The sequence below is a fragment of the Fringilla coelebs genome (genome assembly GCF_963513975.1).
Source record: "Fringilla coelebs genome assembly, chromosome: 26".
Taxonomy (NCBI): Eukaryota; Metazoa; Chordata; class Aves; order Passeriformes; family Fringillidae; genus Fringilla; species Fringilla coelebs.
Genome location: NC_140052.1, coordinates 2217507 through 2237730, shown reverse-complemented (window position 1 = coordinate 2237730; position 20224 = coordinate 2217507). Strand labels below are relative to the sequence as shown.

The following is a 20224-nucleotide window of genomic DNA, read 5'->3' as shown; positions in this document are numbered from 1 at the left end:
GAAATCTAGGATGCCTGAGGCTGGGAGTGCCCTGGCCATGCCCTGTGTGCTGCCAGCCAGCTGAGGTCCTGGAGGCAGATCCCACATTCCCAGCCAGGGCTGTGGGCACAGGATGTGTCCATGACCACACGTGGTCAGCCTGCGCAGCCAGCCACATCCAGAGTGAGCTGGGAGTGAGCTGGATGTCCTGGGACAAGGAAAGGCTGCTGCTGCTTCATTTCATGTCAGGCAGGGAGCAGCCAGGCCGAGCTGTTCCGTGCTTCCAGCCTGGCAAGTGCCTGCTGGGGACTGCTGGCCGTGCTGGGAGATGAATAATTCCCAGTATCAGAGAGTGCTGCCCTGTCCCTGTGCTGGTGAAGCCCCTGTGAGTGCCACCCTTCCCCATCAGCTGAACATATCCAGGTAGCATATTCCTGAACAAAATTGCTTGTCCCTGCCTCCTTGGCAGAGGGTTATGTAAATCCCTGGAGCAAAGCCCACGATGAGGAAGTGGGCTGAAATGGCAGGTTATCATCACAGGGCGTGGGGATCCCACAGCTCCATGGGATGGCATGGCTGCCTGGGACACTCCAGCATCCCTGGGTGGGTTTTGTGTGTTTCCCCCAAAGCTGAGCTGGGATCAGGGGTCAGGCACAGGTCCCACACCTCAGCCTGCAGGAAGCTCTGCTGTAACCCATCCCTACCTGCTGCCTCTGCCTCCTCCATGCAGGACTGGAGTGTGTCACAGCTCCGGACGATCCGAGTGGGGATGGATGGTCTGACATTGGCAGGAGCTGTGTCAGCACCGACTCCTGCAAGCTCTGCAGGGTCTCCAGCTGCAGAACTGGGGAGCTGAGCACTCCTGACCCTTCTGTTTGCCTCACCAGTCCCTGCTGTGCGACTAGGATAGCAGTTCCTGGCAACTGGTTCATCTTGCAGCATCCACTTGCAGCATCCACCCACATCACAACCCCCAAATTAGAAAGTCTGTCTCTATTTATCGCTGGGCTCATCTCTACAGAAACCAAACTCTTACTCTGGGGTTGCCCGTTGCTTCTCCAGCAGTGCTGGAGTTTCTCAATCAGCACGGAGGCTAAAGTGTCACAGAGGGACTGAAAAACAAACATGAAATCAGCAGCGCGTGGTTTCTGCTGCAATCACCCCATGCTGGAGTGTTTGTTCGTGCCGCCGCTGGCACGGGCTGGGTGTTTCCCTGCACCCCAGTGCCCTGCGTCCAGCTCGGGGCCACCCTCACCCTCACCCGGGCCACTGCCAGGGCAGGGAATGTGGGCAGGGGTCACAGGGAGGGAACAGGGGCAGGGAACAGGGACAGGGACCAAGGGAAGGGAACACGGACAGAGTTCACAGGGAAGGACCAGGGGCAAGGAGCAGGGACAGGGAGCAGGGGCAGGGGTCACAGGGAGGGAACAGGGACAGGGAGCAGGGACAGGGACCAAGGGAAGGAACAGGGGCAGGGGTCAAAGGCAGGGATGACAGGCAAAGGTCGCGGGCAGGGATCGCGGGCAGCAGTCGCAGGGCTGCGGGCGGGGACCGGGGCAGGGCAGCAGGCAGGAGCTCCAGCGGGGACTGCGGGCAGGGACTGCGGGCAGAGATTGCGGGCAATCCCCGCTCCTCCCCGGCCGTGACGGCGGGGGCGGGCCGCGGGCAGCACCGCCCCGGGCTGGGCGGTCGCCGGGGCCGGAGCGGAGCCTGCGCTGCCGCCCGGGCCGGGCCGGGCCGCGCCGTCGCAGCAGCCGCCGGGGCAGCGGGGCCGGGGCCGCTCGGGGCCGCTCGGGCCGGGTTCCCGCGGCGCAGGGCGCGACCCGCGGAGCCCCCGGTGGCGGCGGCGGGAGCGGCGCTCCCGGCTCGCCCGCAGCAGCCCCATGGCCGCGCTGGAGCCGCCGCGGCCGCCGCCGAACGCCGGCGAGTCCCCGGAGCCGGAGCCCGGCGGGCGGTACGAGGCCGTGGTGCCGCACTGGTTCTACTGCAAGGTCACGGACACGCGGGAGCGCTGGGTGCCGTTCAGCGCGCAGGACTCGGAGCGGCTGGAGGCGGCGCACGGCGCAGGTAGGGCGGCAGCGGCCGGGGCGGCGCGGCCGGGGGTCCCGCGGCACCGCCGGGCCCAGCTCCCAGCGCCCTCCGGTTCGGCATCCCCGCTCTTGGAGCGCCCTAAGGAATGGGCCAGCTGAGGGTGACGGGGGGAGCATCAGGTGTGTGCTTGGAATTCTTCCCTGGGCGCATCCGTGGCTTCCACCTGGGATGCTAGATTTTCCCTCGAGGAATTTTAAATTGGGGCTTTTTTGGCCATGTGCCTGCTCCCAATAACCGAGCGGATGCATCAAATGGTCTGACCCCATTCAACTGATACTGCTCTGAATTATATATAATCATGCTGCAAAGCATCCCCTGGTGAGGCTGGGAGAACAGTGCCAGGATGGCAGGAATTCCACTGGGAGATTCCCCACAGCACGGAGCTGTGCCTGCTATGGCAGCAAGGATTGGAGGTCAGCTCCAAGCCCTGTGCTGAGACCCTTGTGTGCCAAATGTCACCATCTGTGCCACCTGCTGCTGCCACGGGCAGAGCTCCGATTGCCCAAGGATTGGCTCCCATCCTCCCTCGCCCAGGAAGTTTCAGATTAGAGGCTGTGCTGCTCATCCCTGGTGCTGCTGCCTGGCCCAGCCTGGCACGGCGTGCTGTGCCATCAGCCCAGCCCACAGGCAGACCCAAAAGGCAGCGAAATTCATAGTTTGAGTCTGTTTTGGGATCTCTAGAGAGTTCTCTGTTTTGGAGAGGAACGCCTTAGAGACAGGACACCCTGGTGCACCCCCACTGTTACACAATGCACTTCCAGCGCCTCAGTTTCACTTTTACCCTCCAAGCCAGGCAGGGAGAAGCCACGTAATCGTGCCCCTAAACTGGAGAGAAGGACAGTGTAGTGGAATGTTTTCATCTTACCTTCTGCCTCTGGGCGAAGTCTGACTCGGGACATCTCCCCCCGACAGCGCTCTCTGAACCTGGGTCCGGAGGTGGTGCTGCTGCCGTGGCGGCTCTCAGCTGCCCAAGGGCTGCTCCAGCCTCCAACCTCTGCCATTGCAGGCCTGTGAGGATTGACTGCAGGCCCTGTTTCCCCAGGGAAGGACCAGGATGGTGTGGTGGTGCCCACCTCGGGGGGCAGGTACGACGTGCACCTGCGGGCGCGGCAGCGCGTGGCCGTGTACTGGGAGGAGGAGGCGGCCGAGGTGCGGCGCTGCACCTGGTTCTACAAGGGGGACAAGGACAACAAGTTCATTCCCTACTCGGAGTCCTTCAGTGAGAAACTGGAGGTAAGCACACCTTTCCCACTGGTTTCCATCCCAGCTTCTCCTCGTCACACACCGCCTCTGATGTCCCAAACCCCGTACGAGGCCACTGGCGGACCTGAGGACATGAACTCCAAAGAGGCTTTGGCAGGCATTCCTGCAGCTGATTGATGTAACTGCGAGCTCTGCCGTGGCCTCCCCTTCCCCTGCCCTCAGTGCATCCTTCCACCACACCTGAAAGTGCCAGGGTTTCCTTTGGCATGATGCAAATCCAGAGATAAATAGGCAGACGTATAAAAATACCCATCTTTGCAATAATCTCCATTCTGATGTACCAAAACCAGTTCTAAGGGGATGGGGAAGTCTGATGCTGCTGCTGTCAAAGAGAGGAGCTCTTAAACATTCTCAGCAGGTGATCCTGGGATGACCCTGCTGCTCCTCCAGCTGATTTCTCTGCTTCTTTTGCAGAGTATTGATAATAGGTTCTGAAAATTGGGTGGGGAATGTCCCAAGAGATTGAGCATCGATGGGCATGCTTCCAGCTGACTCACAGTGGGTGTTTCCTTCTGTAGGAAGCTTACATGATTGCCATGACCCTGGGTGAGTGGAAGAAGAAGCTGGAGTCCCCCAACAGAGAGGTCATTATCCTGCACAACCCAAAGGTGAGCAGGGCCTGGTGGTCTCTGTGGTGACATCCCCTTGGGTCTCTTTGTGCTGTTCCCTTCAAATGGCTTTGTCCCAGAGGCATTCCACTCACCTGCCTGTGCCAGAGGAGGGGGCAGTGGCAGCTGAGCCTGCCAACAGCTTCACATTTCTTTCCAACACCTCTGTGGGCAAAGCATGGTCTGGTACCACCCCGTGTCAGCCGGCAGCTGCTGTGGCTGTCCTGCTCCCGGGTCACTGACAGGCTCTTCTTGTTCCCAAGCTGATGGTTCACTACCATCCCGTTGCCAGCTCCGACGACTGGGTCTCCACCCCCACGGAACAAGGCCGGCCCCGCACTGTGAAGAGAGGAGTGGAGAACATCGCTGTGGAGATCCCCAGCGGTGAGCCTGCTGCTCCCCTTCCCAAACCCTGTGTGCTGCTTTCCACCCTGATCGCTCACAAAGACTGGAGCAAGCTCCCATGATCCTTTAAGTGAAGTGCACGTCAAAACATTTTGTGCTAAAAGGATCCAAATGGTTTCAGAAACCTCCCCAGCCCTGGCGAGCTGCAGATCCAGGGGAGGGTGGTGAGTTTCCAGCTGCTGTGCAGAGACAGAGCTGCTGGGAGCTCTGCAGTGCCTGAGATGACCCCTGAGCTCTCGATTTGTACAGGAGGGGAGTTTCTTTGCCTGCTAGGGATACAATGCTTTATCACTTACCTTCCTGCTGGTGACTCTCTGGGGTACATGCTGTCCCCATCTCTGCAGCCGAGTGTCAGCTCTGTCCCCTCCCAGCTGCCCTGAGCTGCCAGTGGGGCCTCAGGATTTGTCCCCATGAGGACATCAGGCAGTTGCTCCATTTCCCATGGGTGCCTGCCCTCAGGAAGGCATGTATGCAAACTAAGGTGTGTGGGAAGCAGAGAACAAGCCCTGACTCCACCTGGGCCCTACCGGGGAGATGCAGCTCCGTGGGGCTCCTCAGAGTGGGCTGGGCACGGGGCAGCTGCACTGAGACCTCCTCATCCTGCAATTCCCTGTGCTGGGCAGGGGTGAAGGGCAGTGGGGACGAGCCACCACCCTTTCCTCTACTGTCCTGTTGGTCCAGATCCATCCCAGGGCAGCTGACCTGAGCAGGACAAGAGAGATGTGAGCAACCCCAGCAGCCTTGAGGTGTAAATGCAGGCACTAAGGAGGGTGGGAGGCTCCAGCCCTGCACAGGGCTGTCCCTGCTGCGTGCTGTCTGCTCAGCAGCCGTGCCCTGTCTGCCCTCCCCTCCTCAGGAGAGCCGCTGCAGATCGACCACCTGGTGTTCGTGGTGCACGGCATCGGCCCCGCCTGCGACATCCGCTTCCGCAGCATCGTGCAGTGCGGTGGGTGCCTGGCTGGGGGGAGCCTGGGAGAGGAACCTGGGAGGGCAACCTGGCAGGGGAACCTGGAGGGGAGCCTGGGAGGGCAACCTGGCAGGAGAACCTGGGAGGGCAACCTGGGAGGGCAACCTGGCAGAGGAACCTGGGAGAGGAAGCTGGCAGGGGGACCTGGGAGGGCAACCTGGGAAAGGAACCTGGCGGGGAGACCTAGCAGGGCAACCTGGCAGGGGAACCTCACCCTGGGGCTGGCACACACTGCCTCAAACCACCCTGACCCTGGCCAGGCCTTCTGACTGTGGGCAGTGTGAGCAGAACACTCCCTGACCACCAAATCCACCTTCTGAAAAGGTTTGGGCAGCTGCTGCTCATCGGTTTTGCTTCATGACAGAGTTATTTTTTATAACCCTTGTGAAGGGGGTACAGATGGGGCAGTGAAATCCAGTAAGCACACGTGGCAGGACATGGAGCCTCCCCTGATCTGTAGTTAAAGATTCAGGGACTTAGGGGAGCAGCAGCAGATTAAAGACCCCAGTGGGATTTCCCTGTAATGATCTTTCATGGTATTAAGTGTGGTTGGTGCCACGGGCTGGCCCCAGCGCCTGGTGCATCTCCCTAAGAGCTCTTGTGTTTCACAGTGAATGATTTCAGGAACGTCTCCCTCAGCATGCTGCAGGCACACTTCAGGAAGGCCCAGGAGCAGCAGCAGGTCGGGCGGGTGGAGTTCCTGCCTGTGAACTGGCACAGCTCCCTGCACTCCACTGGCGTGGATGTGTAAGTGTCCAGCAAGCCCTGCTCTGATCTCTGAGAACAGAGGCTTCTGCCTTCCCTGGCTGATCTAGGAGGGACTGTGGACATCCACACCTTGCTAAAGCCTCTGAGAGCTGAGTACCCAGTTCCTGCACTGCAGCACTGCTCTGCAGGGCCCCAGCAAGGGCAGAAAGCAGGCCAGGCTCCTGGGGAAGAATGGGCAGGCTCTTTATTCTTGAAGTGTAAGAGCACAGGCTGTGCTTTGCCTTCAGCCTGGACATAAGCTGAGGGTCTGGATTACAGAATCTGTGTCAATCCTCCTCAGAACTCATACCTTGCAGTAGAAACAAGGTGGGCTTCCGTGGCTTCCCCAGCTGCAGCCCCCCGTGTCCTTTCCCCGCAGTGACCTGGAGCGGATCACGCTGCCCAGCATCAACCGCCTGCGTCACTTCATCAACGACACCATCCTGGACGTGTTCTTCTACAACAGCTCCACCTATTGCCAGACCATCGTGGACACGGTGGCCTCGGAGATGAACCGCCTGCACCGGCTCTTCCTGCAGAGGAACCCGCACTTCAGGGGCGGCGTGTCCATCGCGGGCCACAGCCTGGGTGAGCGCTCAGCCGCCCTGCCAGGGAGCAGGGAGGGCACAGCCACAGCTGCTCTGGGTCAGAAGGGACACCAGCCATCAGACCAGGTTGCTCCAAGCTCTGTCCCAGCTTCCAGGGGTGTGGCAGCCACAGTTTCTCTAAGCAGCCTGTGCCAGGGTTTAACCACTGAGTAATAATTTCTTCCTGCCATCTAATCTAGCCTGTCCCCTGCCAGTTTAAAGCCATTGTCCCTTGTCCTCTCACTGTCTGCCTGTAAAAAAGCCCAGGCGGCTCAGGCTCTTCCCCTGCAGATGCTGATGCTCTGCCCATGCCTGGTTTCTAGGGTCACTCATTTTGTTTGATCTCCTGACGAACCAGAAGGCTGATCCCGAGGACAAGGAGCACTGTGTGCAGGTAGGGGAGGCCACTGACCCCTCCCTCCTGCAGCTGCATGGGGATGGGGCAGAGGGCACAGTGTGGTGAGCAGAAAGCATGATCCCTTCTGGATCTGTTCACAGGGGTCCAGGACAACCTCAAGCACGGGGGGTATTGAGGAAGTAAAGGAAATCCTGGAGAAGCTGAAGCTGTCTGAGTACTGTGATGTTTTTGAGAAGGAGAAAATGGACAGGCAAGCCCTGGTGAGAAGTTCCCCTGTTTTACTGGCTCTTTTGGCTCTTCTTTGCTTTTCTTCCCCATCATCCCAGCTCTGCACATCTTCTGGTACTGAGTCACACATGAACTATCTCTGAGGAGTCCCATAGAACAGACACCTCACCATACCTCTGCTCCTGGACTAACACCAGCCTTGCTTATTTTCCAGTTCTTGTGCACAGACAAAAACCTGAAGGAAATGGGAATTCCTTTAGGGCCCAGAATGAAAATACTCCATTACATCAGCTCTGAGACAGAGATGAAGGTTTGTTTTCCACATGGCTTGTGCTCATGCCATCCCATCCCATCCCATTGCATCCCTCTGACACAAGGACCCCTTTGTGCTGCTGCAGGGTCGGAGCTCAGCAGCTCCTGGGCACGGTGAAGGTGGGGCTGAGCCAGGGTCTCCATCCCAGCTCGGGGACAGCTCTGAGGATGGCAGGAGCTGCCAGTACCGGGACGTTGGCCTGGGACAGGTACAACTGAGCTCTGGCTGCACCCCAAAGCCCTCATGAAACAGCACAGGGATTGTCTCATGAACAAATCTGAACATCCCCCTGTCCCAGGTCTCGGCAAACTACCCCCAGCTGAACTACAAGCCCAGCATCTTCTTTGCCTTTGGCTCTCCCATCGGGATGTTCCTCACGGTGCGAGGAGTGAAGCGCATCGACCCCAACTACAGCCTGCCCACCTGCAAAGGCTTCTTCAACATCTTCCACCCCGTAGGTATAAGAACCAGAGCTGTTCTGCGTGAGACACGTGGAGCACGAGCCCTGGCCACTGTCACTGTCCCCCTCTCGTGTGCAGTTTGACCCCGTGGCGTATCGGATCGAGCCCATGATCGTCCCGGAGCTGGAGTTCGAGCCCATGCTGCTGCCCCACCACAAGGGCAGGAAGAGGATGCACCTGGGTATGGCACAGGCAGCCCCTGTCCCCCGGCCTGGGGTCGCTGCTGCAGCCCCCAGCCCCACAGCCAGCCCCCTCCTGCCTTGCAGAGCTGAAGGAAGGGCTGACTCGCATGAGCGTGGACCTGAAGAACAACCTGCTGGGCTCCCTGCGGGTGGCCTGGCAGTCCTTCACCCGCTCCCCCGTGCCAGCCCTGGAGGCAGGGAGCTCTGAAGCTGAGGCAGAGGCTGAGGCTGGCACTGAGAAGCAGCCAGGTCAGTGGTGAGGGGCATGGGGGAGCCAGGGATGCGTGCCTGGAGTGCCACAGCCACGCTGCCTATCCCCTGTGCCCAGCAAAGGGATCACCTTTGGGCTGGGATCTCCCTGAATGCCGTGGCCTTCTCCTGTTAGCACCTGACAAAGGGGTTTCTGGGGGGGTCTCAGCACACCACACCACGTTTTAAGCCCACCCCCCTCCTCTGGGTGTCCCTTGCACTTGAGCTGCCTCTCCCCTGTGTGAGCTGCAGAGGGGTAAGGGGAGGGCACAGCCCTGCTGTTGTATTGCCATTGCTGCTGGTGCCCTGGGGCTGAGCCAGGCTGCTCCTCCTTCCTGCAGACACAAAGCCAGAGGAGCCCCCAGCAGCAGTGAAGGAGGAGACCCCCCCCATCAACGTGGGGAGGCTGAACGGGGGGAACCGCATCGACTACGTGCTGCAGGAGAAGCCAATAGAGAGCTTCAACGAGTATTTGTTTGCACTCCAGGGGCATCTCTGCTACTGGTAAGTGTCTGTGCAATGTCCAGGGCTTCAGATTTACGTGTGGTGAAGCAGAATGGCATCAGTTTCAAAGCCAGTGTAGTGAGGAAAGCCTCAGCTGGTCAAGGGAACAAGATCTTGTCCTGTCTGTGACACACAGGGTGGGCACGGACAGAGGAAGGAGACTTGGGGTTCTCCTCGTGCTGCCTGCATTGCAGAGCACTGCATCTGCCCAGCTATCACAGATGGCCTGACAGAGTGCAGGGAAGCATTCCCTTCTGATGCCCTTTCCTCCCCTGCAGGGAGTCAGAGGACACTGTTCTGCTGGTTCTGAAGGAGATCTATCAGACACTAGGCATCACACTGGACCAGCCTTTACCAGGCAGCCAGTGACCCACCCGTGCTGTTCTGGCTGTAAGTCACCTCTGCCTAAACCCCTTCTGCATTTCCCAGCACACCTCAGAGGAGATCTGGTTGGTTTGGGGGAGTAATATCCATTATCTGAGGCAGGGAACGTGTGTCAGCTTTCTTTGGCCTGTCAGCATCTTTGGTTTCTTTCCTCCTCCCTCGATCAGACATGAGGAGAGGACCAGGGAGGGTTCAGGGGGCTGGGTTCTGACTGCAGCTATTCCTGTGTTCTCCTTTTGCTTTTTCAGGTTCAATCCCACAGAGTACTCACCAGGAAAGTCCAGATCTCTTCTCTGCCTTCCTCTCTCCTCTGCTGCCGTGTCCTGCATGCTGCTTCCCAAGTACTTGCTGCTGCCTGGAGATAAGGATGGCTTTTCCTCCGTTTTGGGTAGGGGTAGGGGGAAAAACTGTCAAGGAAAACCACTTCTGCTCAAACACACACACCACCTGTGCAGTGACTCCCTGTGGCAACGTGTAGTTTTAAGCCTGCACCCTGTGAGTCCCCACACCAGCAGACGAGCTGTCCGGGCTCAGAACCCAGCGAGGCCCTGAGCCCACACCTGGCTCTGTGAGGACACTCACAGCCCAGGACCTTGAGGAGAAAAAGCCTTAAACACAGCATGGGAAGAGCTGCAGCAGCCTTGGAGCAAGGGAGATTGCTGACTGCTAACACAAACCCCCAGCAGGGGAGGGCACAGACTGGACACCCCTGTCCAGCCACACTGGACACCCCTGCACTGCTGCTGCATCTCTGTGCACCCCTGCACTGCTGCTGCATCTCTGTGCATCCCTGCACTGCAGCCAGGCAGGGCTGCCCCTAAGGCACCCTGTGAGAGTGGCATGCTCGTGCTCCTCCCTGCTGTGGGGTGCTGCTGGGGACAGCTCAGCACCCCAGCCCAGCCCACCCAGGGCTCCCCATGGCCCCCCTGCCCCTGCTCTGAGGAAAGCTTCCCCTCCAGCTGCAGCAGCCCAGGGAACAGCAGCTGCTGCTGGCAGTGCCGGGCAGGGGGAGCCCTCTGAGCCCTGCAGGGACACAGAGCAGTGCTGCTGTCCCACGGGGCTGGCAGGTGAGCACAGAGATCTGAGCCCTCCACGCTCCCATCCTGGTTTAGCTTTAAATGTACAAAACGCAGCCAGCAAAGGTGGAACCCAGATCCAGCAGGGTCTGGCCACTGCAGGAACGACACCAGCTCTGTAGGCAGCTCAGTCTGCACTCGCCTTGAAGCTCTTTTTTGAGGGGGCAGGGCTGGAGAGCCTCTGTGATCCTTCCCTGGGCACCAAAGCCCCCGAGCTGGGGCTCCAGTGCTGTGTGAGGCGTTGCTGTGCAGCCTTTGGAGAGCCAAACCACTTTCCCTCCTGCTGACTTTTGCCCTGCATGGGCTAAGGAGCCTTTTTTCCCCACAGCCTGTTGGTTTGTTTTTCCTCCATTGTCTGTTATTTGCACTATTGGAAAGGTTTTGTTTGCAGCCTCTATCCCTCCTCCCCTCCCAAGGAACAGAAGCTGTTCTTTACCTGACTGCAGGAACAGCCAAGCTGTTTGGTCAGCACCTGACCCACTGCTGGCTGAAGTCTCATGGGAGTAGGAAAAGGGACAGTCTTAACATGGGACACTAATGATCAGCTTTTTAAGTTATGCACTTTGTTAAAAAAAAGGAAGTTAAATACATTTTAAATGTTATTTAATGTCTTTTCCAGTAAAAGCCAAAATAAATAAGTAGATGACTGTGGTGTGTGCATGTCTGGGGGGAGAGGGAAGGGCTGGAAAACTCACGTGCTGTTTTAGGGGAAAGTCAAGCTATTTCTGTAATCCCACTGAAGCTGCAGAGTTACAGAGGGTGCAAGCTGCAGCTGATGGGGAGGTGTTTCACTACTGACTCACCTGCCTTGCTCTGCTGCAGCCTCACCTGTGCTGTTTGCATGAACACACACTTGAAACCTGTCTGTGAAGGGACCAGTGACAAACAGCTACTCCCAGAGCTCCTGCCAGGCAGCAAGGCCTGGATCTCAGCAGCACTCTGCCCCTCTTTTTCTGAAACAGACCAGGCAGGGAAATGAGGGGTGCTCCCAGACACCATTTCATTTTCTGCTGTCATCTCCTTGAAACTACTAAAGAGCACCCATCAGAAACCCCAGCAGACACCAGAGGAAATGGCTTATAAAGCAACAACCCAAACCTTGAAATAAAAGTTTTAGTACCACAGATCATTACAAAAATTAAACTCCTTTATTTGGGAAATTAGAAAAGCTCAAAGTTGGCAGGTCCTGCACTTCATTTCCCAGGAGAAGGGCTGGGACAGCTCAGCTGGACTGCAGGGAGGTGGCCAATGGTGCTTCCTGGACTGGACACAAGAACTTCCCCTAGACTGGGCACACTGGACTGTCACATTTTCCCAGTTTGTGCTCAGGACCTTCACACCCATAGGCTGGCACCCCAAGTGCCTCCCTCACTTCACAGTGGGCCTGAAGAGGGGGTGGCCTACAAAATTCAATGAAATGAAGCAACAGAAGGGCCAGGGCAGGGAACTCACCAGCTCAGCAGGGAACACCTGCCCAGGGGCTTGTGCAGCCTCCCCCAAGCCTCGCCCTGCCCTGGCACGCAGGGAGAGGCAGGACAGAGCCTGGCACTAAATGTCCATGTGGAAGCTGGGAGCTGGAGGCTTCTCCTCGTGCACTGCTTTGGGCTTGGCCAGAGATGGTTTGTGGCACGTGGTGTCTGTCAGGGGAGGGTAGTACTGCCTGTAGCACAGGTATGCGAGCACCAAGCCCATCGCTGAGCCAGCCAACACATCTGTGGGTGAGACCAGAGCAGAGTTAACAGCCCTTCCTCAGCACAGCTTTTCTGCTAGATCCATAACCTGACTTGGCTGTAAACCCAAGTTTGGTATGTATTTCAAAACCACAGAGGAAGGCATCAGTTCCCTGCAGGTGGCAGCAAAATTGCCACTGGAGGAGTAAAAAAACCAAAAAACAAAAAAAACCCAAGTTGCTGCTGGGGGCTCTGAACCCTTCTGTGGCACCAAAGCCCCCTGTGCCTGGAGTGCCCTGCTCAGGGCACCTCCTGAGCCCCATCCAGGTGCTCCAGCAGACGCTCACCCACCTTCCCAGTGGTGCTTGTAGTCACAGGTGCGGGACACAGCGATGAGGGTGGCGAGGAAGAGGGGCAGGAGGAAGGCACAGAAACGCAGGGCCCGGCCCCCTCGGCCTGGAACGAAGCTGTGCAGCTTCCCTGCCAGGTAGAAGGCAGAGAAGGCAAGGCCAGCAAAGGCAACTGGAAGAGAACAGAACAATTTTGGTTCAGAATAGCTCCAGGCTTTGCTGCCAGAGCCTGACCCTCTGCTGCTGCAGTGGAAGGGCTGTGAGAGGTGTCTGCCTGTCCCTGTGAGCCAAGGGAAGTACCAGCTGGGAGTGTGTTGGGGAAGATGGAACAGGAAAGCCTTATAAATGTGATTGCCTGGCAAAAGATTTGGAGAATATGGAAGCTATAAGTGAGATGGAAATGAAAGCAAGCTCTGAGATCCCTCAGTTACTGAACAGCTGGGAAACAATGGTGTGGCTGGCTGGAGGGGATCCCCTTTGGATGGAACAACACCCTCTGCTTGCAGGCAGCTCCAAGGGGCAGAGCAGACCCCGCTGGCTGGGCAGAAGGGGCCCAGAGAGGAGATTTTAGGGTTTAAAATGGAACACAGTGTGGCAATGTAATGATTCTTATGGGCTGTGTGTAAATGCTGTAGGGTTTGTATCTTGGACTGGATTGGTCAGTGAGAATTGGAATATTCAGCACAGAAGGAGATTTATGGTATTGGAATGGGAACCTCGCTCTCTTACCCTCTTATTCTCTCATCCTTTCATCCTCTCTGTCTCTCTCATCCTCTTTCCCATTCTCTTCTCTCTCTGCTCTGAGCTGTGCCTGGCAGCTCCCAGCAGGGCCCTGCCCCAGGCCCTTTGCAATAAACCCCGAATTCCAGACCTGGTTTCAGAGATCTCTCGTCTCCAACCACCCTGACCTTCCCACCCCACAACACTCCCACAGGAGTGATGGATCCTAGAAGCTGCTACCTGGCACACATCCCTCCTTCTGGGTTGCAGACAGCTTTGGACCACATTTCCCACCCCACTGCTTTGCAGAGGGACACCTGGCTCCCTCTAGAACGCAGCCAAAGCTGTGGGGTGCAGGAAAACAGCTCCCAGCTGCCCTCCAGGGGTGCTGCAGCAGGAGGGGAGCTGGTGGCACTCACAGGACGCGTGTCCGCTGGGGAAGCTCTTGCGGCCCTCGCTGACCCTGCGGGCGTCCCCCGTGCACAGCAGCTCCGCGTTGGCTCGGCCGTCCGGGAAGCAGCGCTGGAAGAAGTCGGGCCGTGGCCTGGGACAGGGAAGAGCAGCTCAGGACCCTCCTGTGTGGGCACTCCCAGCCCCCCGGGGCAGCAGGGAGCAGCAGGGAGCTGCCTGCGCCAACACCATCCTCGCCATCCTGGGCCTAATTAACCCCTCTGACTGATTGCCTCTGACAGCAGCTCCCCAGTGTTTTTTCTATTTCTAAATTGTCTTTGCAGCTAGAAAAAAACCCCACATTCTTTCCAGGCTGAGCATGTCCAAGTTCAGCTCCTGGCCCTGATGTGGCTATCACAGAATCACAGAATCACAGAATAATGAGGTTGGAAGAGACCTCTAAGATCGAGTCCAACCTGTGCCCTAAAACCTCAACTAGACTATAGCACCAAGTGCCATGTCCAGTCTTTTCTTAAACACATCCAGTGAAAAATTTTTTCCTCATATTCAACCTACTGGTCTCTTCCACCGGGGAGCAACTGACAGAACCAGAGGACACAGTTTCAAGGTACTTCAGGGAAGGTGTAGGTTGGATATCAGGAAAAAATTTTCACCCAAATAATAAAGCGCTGGAATGCTCTTCCCAGGGAGGTGGTGCAATCACCATCTCTGGATGTGTTTAAAACAGACTGGCCATGGCACTGGGTGCTGTAGTCTGGGTGAGGTGTTGGGGCACAGGTTGGACTCGATGATCTCAGAGGTCTCTTCCAACCTCATCATTCTGAGATTCCTTCCCTGCTGTAGCTGCAGACTGTGTCCTCTGGTTCTGTCAGAGACCGACCCCACCTGTCTGCAAGCTCTTTTCAGGGAGTTGTAGAGAGCAATAAGGTCACCCCTAAGCCTCCTCTTCTCCAGGCTAAACAGCCCCAGCTCCTTCAAACATTCCTATGGCAAACACTCCTCCCCCGCGGCGCAGCTGGGACCCAGCCAGTCCTCACCTCCCCACAACGAGCTTCAGGGCGTTTGTGAAAACCCCGTTCAGGGCAAGAGCGAGGCTGGCAGCTGAGAGAGAGCAAAAGGGTCACATCAGCATCGTCCCCACCTGAGTGCAGCACGTTCAGGCACGGGCAGGGCTCAAGCTGCCATTCCCTGGAACAAGGAGGAGCTCACCAAGGCAGGCTTCCCTCGTGTCCTCGTGGTCAGCACCCATGAACAGCCTCGCCAGGAGGATGAGCAACAAGGGAGACAGAAATGCAATGAACTGCACAACACAGGGAGAATTTAGGTGTCAGTGAAGCAGGTTTAAGTTCTCACCAGAACATAAGAGCACTTAAGACTCTGAATGCACTTCCCTTCCCCAAAGCCAAGCGGCAATCTGTCCTCCACATCCTTTGGCTCTCAGACAGCTCTTCTGGCAGAGTGCTGCTCTGGCTGGTTGCTGGGGGTGTCCCCAGGCACAGCACCTCAGCTCTGCCCTCCCTGCAAGCCCCAGCACCAGCGCTCTGTCAGCAGCACCCTCGCTCTGTCAGCAAAACCTCAGCAGCTGCTGATTCAGAGCAGGCAGTTATCATCATCCCCATCTCAGCCCCGGGGGATTGCACCCCGGGACATCCTCAGCACCGCCAGGCTCCCACGGAGTCTGTTCCACCTGAGCTCTGGCACATGTCCTGCTTTACACTGCCTGTTCCAAATGCTATCCCCAGGTTTTGTCCTTAATGTTTAGTGGCCACCTCTTGCAGGAAATCCCACCTGCCATTTGCCAACTCGAGAGCCACAGCCCTTCACCTGACACCTGTGACGGAGGGAGCCAATCCCTCTGACACACTGCTCTCTCCTGGAACTCCAACACAGACTTAGTCAAACTCTCGTAAGCAAGCCTAGAGCCATTGGGAAAACATTTAACAATAAAATGATAATAATAAATCCCTGCTAAAAATAGCAGCTTGCAAGGAAAACATGCCCTGAGAGTAAGAGCTGTGCTATCTTCCACACACCCGCTAAGTGAGACGTGGAATGGATTATGGACAACAGTGCAAAGTCCTAATCACTTTATGAACTTCAAATTCCAAAGGCAAGGGATGGTAAAGCCTCAAAATATGACAAAAATCACTGTAGGTTTGGCCTGGTTGGCACTAATCTCACAGAATGGGTAGAAAGGGACCACTGGGGACCATCAAGTCCAACCCCTCTGCTCAGGGTCCTCAGAGCACATTGCCCAGGACTGTGTCCAGATGGATTAGGAGTATCTCCAGGTAAGGAGACTCTCACTGTCTGGATAGCCTGTGTCACTGCTCAGTCACCCACACAGGAAAGTTCTTCCTCCTGTTCGGGTGGAAATGTTCCAGCTTGAGTCTCTCACCCCACCGAGCAGAGCCCGGCTCCATCCTCACAGCCCCTCCCTGCAGCTCTTTATCCACATGGATCCGATATCCTGCACTTTCTGCAACGTGCACTAGGAGCTGCAGGTATTGCAGTACAAGCTTTTAGCCAGCAGCTTTGCTTTAAAAGGAGAGCTGGCAATTCGAGAATAAATCCAAGTAAATGCAGGAAACACTGGCACAGGCTGCCCGGAGAAGCCGTGGATGCCCCATCCCCGGAACTGTTCGCACACAGATTATGTAGGGCTCGGTCTGGTGGGAGGGGGGGAGGAACGAAACGATCTTTTAAGGTCCCTTCCGATCCAATCCACGTCAAGAACTTACAAACATGAAGACCGTGGGGACGTGATCCGCTTCAACGTAAGGGTTTTTGTAGCGCCACATCTCCTCGGGCTGCACCACGCGCTGGAAGGGCGGCAGGAACTCCATGATCCTGCAACGAGACGAGCGAATGAGCGGCGGGGCCGGGCGGGGCAGGGCAGGGCAGGGCTGGGCAGGGCAGGGGAGGCAGGGTGGGGGTCCCGAACCCACCCGAAGGTGGCGAGGAGCAGCGCCCGCAGCACGGCCTCGGCCGCCAGCTCCGCTCGCCGCATGGCCACTGCCCGCCCGCCGAGCGCCGGGGCGGGGCGAGCGCAGCCCGGCTCGGCTCGGCACGGCACGGCACGGAGGAGGGACCGGAGCGGAGAGTCCCGTTATCCACCCCACCCCGAGCCCCGCCCCGAGACGGAACTGAGTCATCTCATCATTGGAACATTCAGAACGATTTATTGAAGTCAACCTCAAGCAAAAAATTTCAGATCAGTGGAATGTCATTAAAAATCTTTCCAAAGGAATCCTCACGGAAAAGCAAAAGGGAAAAAAAAATTAAAAGGAAAAAAAAAAAAGGAAAACAAACAAACAAAAAAACCCCAAAAAAACCACATCTGAATTCCAGAGTATTTGTAAAATAAAATAAAAAAAAAAAGGCAACATCTCAGTAAATAGAATGTACAAAAATTATATGTTCTACCATCACACACAGTCAGTAAGAAGCTAAAATATTACAGGCAAGTCTCGATACGCTCTACCTAGAGGACAGGAGCTATCTATGTACAGGGAACCAGCTTTACAGGCTTCACACTATGCAAGAGGACAGAGGCCAACACAAACCCCCCAAAATATTGGATATCTCAAAGTCTATGTGGCAACATCAAGTCATGATACAGTAATGCCCCGTGGAATCAGACACTCCTCGGTAGTGCCAGGGCTGCATCTGCGTCCAAAAACTCTTCCAATACCACCTCCGGTGAATATCGACGCTTTGCTATTAAAGACTCGAGTGATTTCGTTAAAATAACATTTCACAGAATCTACAAAGTTTGTTACAGATAAACAAAGTCTACAGAAATAACGACTCTACAAAGGTCCATCTTACAGAGCACGTGGGGATGGAGACGGATCCGCGGGGATCTGTGTTGTGCAACATCACTCGTGTGGAGACAGACGGGCTGGGGTCCTCAGAGCACCCCGAATGCAACCCCCAACCCCTGGCTCAGATGGGACAGGATCACCCTGGGGGCTGGCTTGTTGGAAAAGTGACACCAAAATGAGATACAGATCCACCTGGAACAGGGGTTCGTCCTGTAGGGGTTCGTCCAGTCTGGTTATGACCCAAAAAGGAGAGAGAACTTCAAGGTGGGGGGCTCCCAGGGACCCCAGGCAGCTGGCATCTCCAGAGGGACCCTAGGCAGCTGGCATCTCCAGAGGGACCCCAAACAGCTGGCATCTCCAGAGGGACCCCAAACAGCTGGCATCTCCAGAGGGACCCCAGGCAGGTGCCTGCCCCTGGAGCTGGCGGTGGCACAGCGAGGGCACAGCCCCGGGGCACAGGGAGTGGTAAATGGCTTTGGCAAATTCAGACATGTTTTCCCTTTTTTATTCACATTAAGCACAGAAATCCCCTACACAAAGCACACTTCCAGCTCCCTACCTCCCGCTCTGGAGCAGCAGGAACCCTCCAAGGGGAACACAGACCTGAGCTGCTCACTCGGAAATACAGTATCACAGGAAACAACCTTTCTTTTCTTCCTGTTTTGCCTTTTTCTCTTTCTCCTTTTTCCCTCAGAACAACACTGGGAATACATCCAACGTGTAGGAGTGTATCTTAAGTGCAAATGTTTTTGCTACACAAAGAGAAATGGTGGGGAAAGCTGATGGGAATGGGAAGCAAAGGGACAGCACTGCTCCAAGGTCGTCGTCTCCCACGCAACACCTGGTGAGCACACACCTCCGAGCCAGCTGCTCCCAAACCCTCCCGTTTGCCATGGATCCACTGCACAGGGGAGCAGGAAGGAACTTGGGGGGGGGAAGTCAAGGACATTTTCAATGCAGTATACAAAAAAAAAAATCATGTATAAATAAAAAAGCTGTAAAAGGAACCGCAGAGCTTCAAGTACATTAAACCCTGAATTCAATGAGGCAGAGGTTTCCATGTTAAAGTGACTTCTCCGTACCAGCGTCGGACACCCCCATCCCACCCTCCCCCCTCCCCTCCCACATAATTCTGTAAAGTTTCAATATATACAGATTTTATGCTCATTGATAATTATGTCTAGTAATTGTGTCTTTCCCGTTCTATCCTGAAATTAAGATAAAAGAAGGGTTTTTTTAGAAGGAAGGCCAAAAATCCACATTCCAGCCCTATTACTCCATTTGAACTTTTGAACTGATTCTCCAAGACCATGTGGTGACTAGAGAAGGTGATTTGCCCATGAAATTTCCTTCCTGAGCTGCAAACACCTTCAACAGCCTATGGACAGGACAAGTCTATACAATGATCTGACAGCTACAACAGCTAATGCTTGCACAATGTGTTCAGGAACGGTGGAACCAGCCTCTGCACCACTGGAATCACAGAATCGTGGAATTCTTGCTTCTAGATTCAGCTGGCCACAGGCTGCAGGATGCCTGCACTGTGCCCAGGTGCAGCTGCAGAGGAGAAGCTCCAGTAAACCACAAACCCTGTTCCCTGGGCAGGGCAGCTCAGGCACTGCCCAGGTGCCAGAGCTGGAGGCAGGAGGTCACCAGAAGTGTAGGGCCACCCCAGAAGTGTAACAAGCAAGCAGGTGAAAAACATGTCACTGTGTTCCCACGAAGGAAAAACAATGTGCTGGGACAGCACACTGCAATTCTCCACCAAAATTACTAGTTCTGTGGATTTCCCCTAGGTCTCAGCGTGAAATGACCCAACTATCCAAGATTCCTTATTTTGGAGCCCACACAAATTAATTCAGCAGCTGCCTCCAGCTCTGCTGAAGCCAATCCATTAGAACAGCTGTGCAATCTTTTCCTTACAAAGGAGCTGTACTAAGCAACTACATTCTGGTTACTCAGCTTACAAAGACGTGGTTAAAATGTACATTTTAGCATCTGAGCCTGGCACTCAGAACAGCCCCTGCAGTCACCAAGATCCTCTGAACTGGCCTGTTCTCACCTAACATTGTTAAAGCTTTTTTGAAAGACTCACCTTCTCTTCAGTTCAGAGTTTTTTTCACAAACTAACCAACCTCTCCTGTTTTCCCTCCTAAGTCCAAGCCCAGCTGCTGGCTGCTATGAATCACTTTTTGGTGGAAAAAAGAAGCATCTCTAAGAAGTCTGAACACAAAGTGAACCAAGACATCGAGTGGCACAGGAGGAGCAGCAGCCTCCATCACAGCATTTGAGAAGTTTAAAGCCTTCTGTGCCCTGGCACAGCACTTTGGCACAGCCAGGGTGGCCACTGACAGCCTGTGGCTCCTGTCCAATGCTCCCAAGGTGTCCTGATGCTGCCACAGCACGTCCCTCTCCTTAGCAAGTCACCATGGACAGGGAATGAATGGAGCAGGTTGGGGCATTCACACAGCAGCACAGCACCAGCAACATATCTGATATATATACACATATATATACATATACATATATATATATATAAAATATATCAGCTGATAGCTGCAATATCAGAATGCTCTGACTTCAGAGAAAATCACTGAACATTATCAAGCTTAATAAAGAATATAAAGTGAACATCTCAGGCCCTACAGACACGGTAGCAAGAGCTGTGTTTGGAATTTCTGAGAAGGTTAAACATCCTCAATAAGAGCATAAAAAGAGACATTTCCCACACAAAACGTTAAGAAAAATAAAATCCTTTTTGTACCTTATTTTTTCTTTAAAAATACCAAAATCCAGCACTGCTTTCCAGCAGGGTTAGTGTTGGACCCTGACTGGAGCATGGCC

General features: G+C 55.5%; 2 protein-coding genes across 2 annotated transcripts; one reads left to right on the top strand and one right to left on the bottom strand.

Annotated features, from left to right (window-relative positions):
• Nucleotides 1-1758: 1758 nt before the first annotated feature.
• On the top strand, nucleotides 1759-11039 carry DDHD2 (DDHD domain containing 2). Its single transcript, XM_084221801.1, has 17 exons — nucleotides 1759-2046; nucleotides 3113-3303; nucleotides 3852-3941; nucleotides 4205-4325; nucleotides 5203-5292; nucleotides 5925-6060; nucleotides 6440-6648; nucleotides 6971-7041; nucleotides 7146-7265; nucleotides 7448-7543; nucleotides 7632-7754; nucleotides 7845-8000; nucleotides 8086-8188; nucleotides 8274-8438; nucleotides 8780-8942; nucleotides 9221-9332; nucleotides 9575-11039. Exons 1-16 carry the CDS (start codon nucleotides 1863-1865, stop codon nucleotides 9309-9311), a joined length of 2109 nt encoding a protein of 702 aa, XP_084077927.1. The 5' UTR covers nucleotides 1759-1862; the 3' UTR covers nucleotides 9312-9332; nucleotides 9575-11039.
• A 610-nt stretch (nucleotides 11040-11649) lies between these two features.
• PLPP5 (phospholipid phosphatase 5) lies at nucleotides 11650-18452 on the bottom strand. Its single transcript, XM_084221750.1, has 7 exons — nucleotides 16502-18452; nucleotides 16295-16403; nucleotides 14763-14853; nucleotides 14591-14654; nucleotides 13562-13686; nucleotides 12424-12594; nucleotides 11650-12114 (listed from the first exon to the last, which is right to left on the bottom strand). The coding sequence occupies exons 1-7, from the start codon at nucleotides 16561-16563 to the stop codon at nucleotides 11951-11953; spliced, it is 786 nt and encodes a 261-aa protein (XP_084077876.1). The 5' UTR covers nucleotides 16564-18452; the 3' UTR covers nucleotides 11650-11950.
• Nucleotides 18453-20224: the final 1772 nt, after the last annotated feature.

What these genes read in the sequence shown, in the direction of transcription:
- PLPP5 (XM_084221750.1), bottom strand. Translation starts at nt 16,563, where the DNA reads ATGCGGCGAGCGGAGCTGGCGGCCGAGGCCGTGCTGCGGGCGCTGCTC. An exon ending in CACGAGGGAAGCCTGCCTTG is followed by an intron (nt 14,655 to 14,762) that starts GTGAGCTCCTCC and finishes GCTCTCTCTCAG; the next exon opens with CTGCCAGCCTCGCTCTTGCC. An exon ending in CTACAAGCACCACTGGGAAG is followed by an intron (nt 12,115 to 12,423) that starts GTGGGTGAGCGT and finishes TCTCACCCACAG; the next exon opens with ATGTGTTGGCTGGCTCAGCG.
- DDHD2 (XM_084221801.1), top strand. Translation starts at nt 1,863, where the DNA reads ATGGCCGCGCTGGAGCCGCCGCGGCCGCCGCCGAACGCCGGCGAGTCC. An exon ending in GGAGGCGGCGCACGGCGCAG is followed by an intron (nt 2,047 to 3,112) that starts GTAGGGCGGCAG and finishes CTGTTTCCCCAG; the next exon opens with GGAAGGACCAGGATGGTGTG. An exon ending in CCGCAGCATCGTGCAGTGCG is followed by an intron (nt 5,293 to 5,924) that starts GTGGGTGCCTGG and finishes TGTGTTTCACAG; the next exon opens with TGAATGATTTCAGGAACGTC.